This window comes from Fulmarus glacialis, unplaced genomic scaffold (assembly GCF_000690835.1).
Source record: "Fulmarus glacialis isolate BGI_N327 unplaced genomic scaffold, ASM69083v1 scaffold14826, whole genome shotgun sequence".
NCBI classification, from domain to species: domain Eukaryota; kingdom Metazoa; phylum Chordata; class Aves; order Procellariiformes; family Procellariidae; genus Fulmarus; species Fulmarus glacialis.
The window spans coordinates 126,336-132,662 of NW_009216370.1; the positions used below are offsets into that span (position 1 = coordinate 126,336).

At 36.4% G+C, this 6,327-nt stretch overlaps 1 protein-coding gene across 1 annotated transcript in view; it reads left to right on the forward strand.

Annotated features, from left to right (window-relative positions):
• The window catches only part of NTNG1 (netrin G1), a gene marked incomplete at its 3' end in the record, with an annotated part of 124,221 nt that extends 120,255 nt beyond the window's left edge, over positions 1-3,966 (forward strand). Inside the window, exon 6 of the mRNA XM_009579284.1 lies at positions 3,829-3,966. Coding sequence (XP_009577579.1) covers positions 3,829-3,966 — 138 coding nt within the window. The remainder of the gene's footprint in view (positions 1-3,828) is intronic.
• Positions 3,967-6,327: the final 2,361 nt, after the last annotated feature.

Sequence of the window (6,327 nt, forward strand, 5' to 3'; positions counted from 1 at the left end):
GCTGACTTTCCCACCTTAATGCAAGCAGAGTTCTCTCGGGCTCCCATGAGAATTGTACCATGCGAGATGAGTATAGGATCAACTAGGACTATGGTTTGCTACATATTAGGTAATTTGTTTTAAATAAATAATATTCTTGTTGGACTAAGACAGTTTTCAGGATCATAGTGATCATACTGCATACAAAATGTATGTATCCTAGCTGATTTGCCAACTTAAGAAGACTTTCATACTTCTTGTTTAAAGTCAGTGAAGTGAAGCAGATACCCAAGCGCTTTTCAGAAAACAGAGAAGTCTGTGCTTAAAGTGCTTAGGAACTGGGGCTCCTAAGATTTAATCCTGCGAAGTGTAGAGTATTTTCACCTCTGAGAGAATTGATGGATTCACCATCCTTCTAGGTCAAGCACAAAGAGTTTTGCTCTATTGGAAACGCTCATTTCTCTTTTCTCTGAGTTTAAAAGCAATGTTTTGGGTTTTAAGTATGAGTGGAATGTTGGCATGAACATTTTAATAAGCAGATTTCCAGTGATATGTGCAAGTCTTATTCCTGTATGAAAGTCTCATTTTTCCAGGCTAATTCTTTCCTCTTCAGCCATATATGTAGAAAAGTAAAAAATGTTTGGATAAGCTAGTTTAATAGCAGCTAACAGGGCTTTGGCTCTGATTTATCAAAACTACATATGCAGTTTTCATAAATATATATGGTAAGTACATGGATAACAAACCTGTGAATCTTAGCTGATGCTAACTAAATGGAGAAAATGTAAAATGTTTCATTTTTAAAACTGACAAGTTACAAAGAATTGAAATACTGAGAAGGTTTTTACCAGTGAACCAAATGCAACACATTATACAGTGGGCTTAAATCTAATTTTATTATGCCCTTAATTTCTTCAGAAGCAAAATAAATTTTATTTCCTAAAATGAAATATCAAAAATTTTTGGATTTGTCAGTTAACTGCAAAATTACCTCATATGGGCAACTGTAGTTTCTAAATAAATCAAGGTATTTTGAAGTTAGAAATCATTCACTTGACATGCTTACAGTGAAAAAGAATTTAACAACTTGAAGAGCTTTTTGTTTTTACAGGGTCTTGATAAAGTCCTAATACCTCTTTATTTCAGTGAATACATACACTGGCAAGCATGGATAGCACGGAAACCACCAAGTAGACCCAGAGTAATAAAACATTTCCTTTGCCTTACAACATAAATACTGAAATGGTAATTATTGTCACACCTATAAGAAAGCCAGCCTTGCATTCACTTAGGCTTAAGCTTCAGTTAACACCTGTGAGACCTTTAGAAACCCTAATGATACATGGTTGAGTGAACCCTGAGGTTTGTCCTGTGGCCACTGTCAACCCAGACTGATAAGCAGCAAGCCTGCAAGCTTCAGCCCATTTTCCCAACCTTCTTTTTTACTTATTTTCATTGTGTTTTGTCAGCAGCATCACATTGGTATAGTGAATCTCAGTGAACAGGTGACTATTACTGTCATCTTCCCATCCTTCAGACAGTCACCAGATGGAGGTTAGGAGGAAAATTCCTTCCCAGTTCAGATCTGCAGGGTTTTTTTCCCCACCCTGGAACCCGATGTCTGGTCTGCTTATTAGGATGATCTGGGAATGTTAATTTAATGTTATTTAATGCCTGTTGTAAGGGCATTGGAGATACTGACTGCCTCCCTGTGGCACACCGGAATTGGGGCTTTTGAGCTTTTTAATGTCTTTAAGTATGTGGCAGGTCTTGGGAAGCGTTCCACAGCCTGTGATACTGTGTTGGACAATGAGCTTGGATGTTCAGTGGACCTCTGTAGGTTATATATCAATTGTGTATTGGGAGAGATGGAGGCTAGATTCAGTTACTAAAGGTTACTGGGTCTGTGTGGTGTTCTGATTTGATCTACTACTTTTGTAAAAGGGCCTGGCTTAAAGTTTTGTTTCCACTATCTACTTTCCCTTAAACAGCACAATATGGGCCTGGTACTTCTTACGTATTTATATTATAGAGTTCAGTAAGAAAGCTTTCACTTTCAGGGTCAGGTTCTTGTTCTCTGGAAAATATAACATTATGTAGCTATAAACATTCAATATCATACGCCATAGATTTCTTTCACAAACACTTGTTTAAATCACTGTAACTCCATTATGTCCAACTAAGCTATTTTTAATGTATAAGAATTGGGCCTTCTGTTTCTAATGTAATTCCAAGCTTTTTGTCTTTCAAGGTTTTCTATAAACACTCTTAAGCAAATTTTACTTCCTGCATTCAATATGTATCTCAGTTCTGTGCCTGTTTACATAAACATTTCATACATCTGATTAACATCAGAATTGCCAGCTTTTGAAATGGCACTCACTGTGCTATAATTCTGCTCAGCCTTGCACAGTATTTTGGCGTGTCAGTTTTCAACTTCATTAATGAAGGTTGCTAGCTAATTGACTCTATTATTATTGTGGAACTCTGTTTGCCAAAGGTAACTATTCTTCAGCACGCCAAATGTTCAAAGAGCCATCTGTAATTTATAGTTAATAAACACTGAGACAACAGATGACAAATGTCTTCCTGGTAATTTTTTTCCTGTTACAGTCTTTCCTTTGGATTTTTTTAATATTTTACTTCCCAGTTCAACTCCATTTTGTCATGTACAATATTGCTCAGGTTTAACCTACTGCGAGGGAACAATTGCCAAAGGTAGTCATCAAAGTAGCACTGATTCACAGACATATAAAGCCAGATTCCCAGCAGGTTGCCCAGATTCAGGAATCGATTTGTGTATCTTTTGCCTTCAACAGCAGCAGAGATCAGCTGCTGCCAAAATGTGCCTGTGGTCTCAGTTGACAGTGGAGTTACTCTGGGTCTACATGGGTCTACATGATAGATACAGCCCTTCATTTAAAAATAAATAAATAAATAAACTGAAGAACAGGAGTGCCAAAAATGAGCTCTGCTAGCTACTGTCTTGTCTTCTTTGTTCAGCTAGCTGAAAGCTGAACACAGATACTGTAATCACGTTAAAGAAAAGGGCTGTGAATGAACAACACAGTAAGTGTTGCGGGAGGAAATGGGTTACCCTAGTCATTCTTTAATTAGGTGAACATATATGGAAAATACACAGCGGGGAATGAGCCTCACTGCATTGTCCATCTGCCCACTGGGAGGTGGGAGAAATGAAAATGGCAGCGTAAAGCCAGTTCTGATAAGTTTTGAGCATTACATTACTGCTCACCTCAAGCTTTTCATTGTGGAATATGTAAAAGGTTTATTAATGTCACTGATGAATACAATCTCATCAATTTAATGGCAAATATCCACATAAATTATTATACTGCTCAAAACTATAAAGGAAGACTATCTTGGAAATAAGTAAAGTGCATTTATATAGCCCTGTAAAGACATTCAGCACTTCAGAAAATATTGAGTAATATACATAAGCCTATTTTAATAATGTGAAACATTTCACCCTGATGGCACATCGATATATCCATACTATACAAAGCTTTTCTAATGTTCATTAAATTGTCAAAAACATTCTTACCAAAAGAGAATCTGTTACAATCACTTATCCTCAAAGAACATGGTATCTTCTGCCTTTATATCTTTTCTGTTTACTTTTTCTCTTCACATCATAAAATGTCTCTTCCTGAAATGACATGTGCAAACAAATAAATGGACCTATAGTAGTTAATTCACTACTCTAGATATCCTTAATAGACAGTCTTCCTTTACCTTTAGTACTGGAAATGCACCCTTTACTGGTATTGAATGAATTATCACCATATGTAGACCTGAATCCAGTGTGTATGTGTTGTCTTGTTTCTGCAGACTGTTATTGTAACCCTTTTGGTTCAGTCCATGATCGCTGTAATGACAGAGGATTTTGTGAGTGTAAGGAGGGAACATCAGGGCCTAAATGTGATAAATGTCTGCCGGGATATATCTGGCACAGCTTGGGCTGTCAACGTAAGTAACTCTGAGAGTCGCCCCTCTCCTGCAACTTTGCTGCCTCTGCGTCTGTATGCTATCACGTGCAGCTACTTAAGAGCAGAAAATGAGCAAAACGCTCTACGAGCTGTAAGAACGCCATACTGCCTGAACCTTTTCGGAGACTCCCAGATGAGGACAGTAAATTGACTGTGCCATCCATTTATTTCAGTATGCTTTCAGTGTCCTCTCTCTTTCTCTTGCTAATGCCTGGAGGAGCTCCCACTGCAATATGTAAATATGCGTGTCTTGCCAGCTGTGAAATAAGTTTTGTATATTAAAACATCAGCATATTAACTCCAAATTCAAAATTCTTACTCAAAGACTAAAGGTGATTTCTCTCCATGTTCACTTTTGTCCTGTACTAAACTTCAACTTCTTGAGTAACTTAACTATGCTTTCACACCTTAAAACTATGTCCCTGGACAATAAAACTGCAAAACACTGGCTCATTACCTGTTATAATTAGTGAAAACTAGACAAAAGCTACAGGTAAAAAAAAAGGAAGTATACTTAACATCCTTAAAAATAAAAGCTGAAATTTTGCGTAAATATTGCTAAAGCAGGTGTTGTTTCAATGCTTAGTTGTATATGTAGCTTCTCTTCTGGTTAACAGGTCATGTAAACAAGCGAGTGGAAATACCACATCGGTATGTACAGGATTAGACTTTTGCAAATTTCTTTTGTAGTAAATTCTTAAGATTTATTCTTTATAACTGTTTTGATCATCTACTTCCAGAAACTCTGGAGAGTCCTCTCATGTTTTTCTTTCACCTTTTCTCCCTGCCTCTCTGCATTCTTCCACACACACATTAAAGAGATTTCTACAAAAGCTTGCTTTTGATTTTTAAGAGTGAGAAACACAAGAGAGAATGTAATTACTGACACTGATTAGCCAAATATTATAAAATTGGCCATATAGCCATACAGCTCTAAATGCTGTAAAACAAATGCAAATCTTATATCATAAATTTTTTTTAAAAAAACAATAAAGCTAGAGATTACCACTGCCTCTCCAAGTGATGAGTACATGTGAAATAGAAAATCTGGGCTTGTGACAATTCAGCAAATATATCTAGAAAGAAAACCAATAAAGAAAGAACTTCAGGAAAGACTGTGATAATTAACCAATTAGCATTAAAGCTAGTACATGAAGAGAAAGGAATTTTGCATGGGCGACGCAGTTAAATGTTACCCGAGAAAATTGGACTTTCTCAGCTTCTGCCAGAAAGCTCCTGTTTATATTTGGCAGGTTGTTTAAACCATACTTTTCACATGTGGTTGTTAACCGTATTCTCATTTTCTGGATGCTTGCACTTGAGTTTCGATTCACAGAATTATTGAGCACTTACAGTTGCAGCAGAAAGCAGGCAAAGTAGTGTTTCAAATCTCAGAGTTCTCTATTATTAATATTTTGAAAAATCAGATCCTAGGTATCTCAAAAAAAGCACTCGGAAGTCATAGGATCTCCCTCTGCATTGCACCCCTTATGTAGAAGGAGGTTGTCACCACCCCTGTACCTTACCCTAGGTACTGACAAAATAAGCATTAGAATTTGTGAAGCATTGAGATATTGTAGTGACAGGAACCACAGGCAAAAAAAAAAAAAAAGAAAAAGGAAATCAATATGATTCTCTGCAGTAGAATTTGAATAAAGTACAGTAAACACCATGTCCGCACAGTGGGTCTGAGAAGATACTAAGTAGCTGAGATATTGGACAGGTCTGGAGGTCTGTGGAGCAAATTTTACAGTCATATAATTAATATAATAATATATATACCAGCTTGTCAAAATGATTCCTTATTAAATGCAGTATTTCCTATCTTTTCAAGTTTGGACATTATGACCCCAATAATGTTCTTTTAATGAGGATTTTTTGAGCCCAACATATAATTAGCCTGATTTCAGCTGAATCAGAGTATTTGTAAAAGCTTTAGACAGTTTCTGGAAATGCAAGCTAGTGCCTTTATATTTGCTGACACAACTAATTAAGTTTCCCTCACTGTGTTGTAATTTTCTCAACAAATCTCAGTCTGATTGTGTAACTGTTAGATATTCTCCAAGTTTGACCAAATTATCTAATCAAATTCAGAAGAAAAACAACTAGATGCGGTTGTCAGTTTTATGGAACAGACATGAAATTGCCACATTTTACCAAGCACACACTGATTTAAATCTCATTTTTAAGTCTTTTCGTGGAGGAACAGAATTCCAATTCATTTAATTTTGTAGTGTGGCAATTTGAGCAAAGCTCAAAAAGATTATTTGTCTGGACATGTAGCATGTGGTTTTGATCTATTTCCCTGAGCTTGTGCTGTACAGAAAGGTATATATGCAAA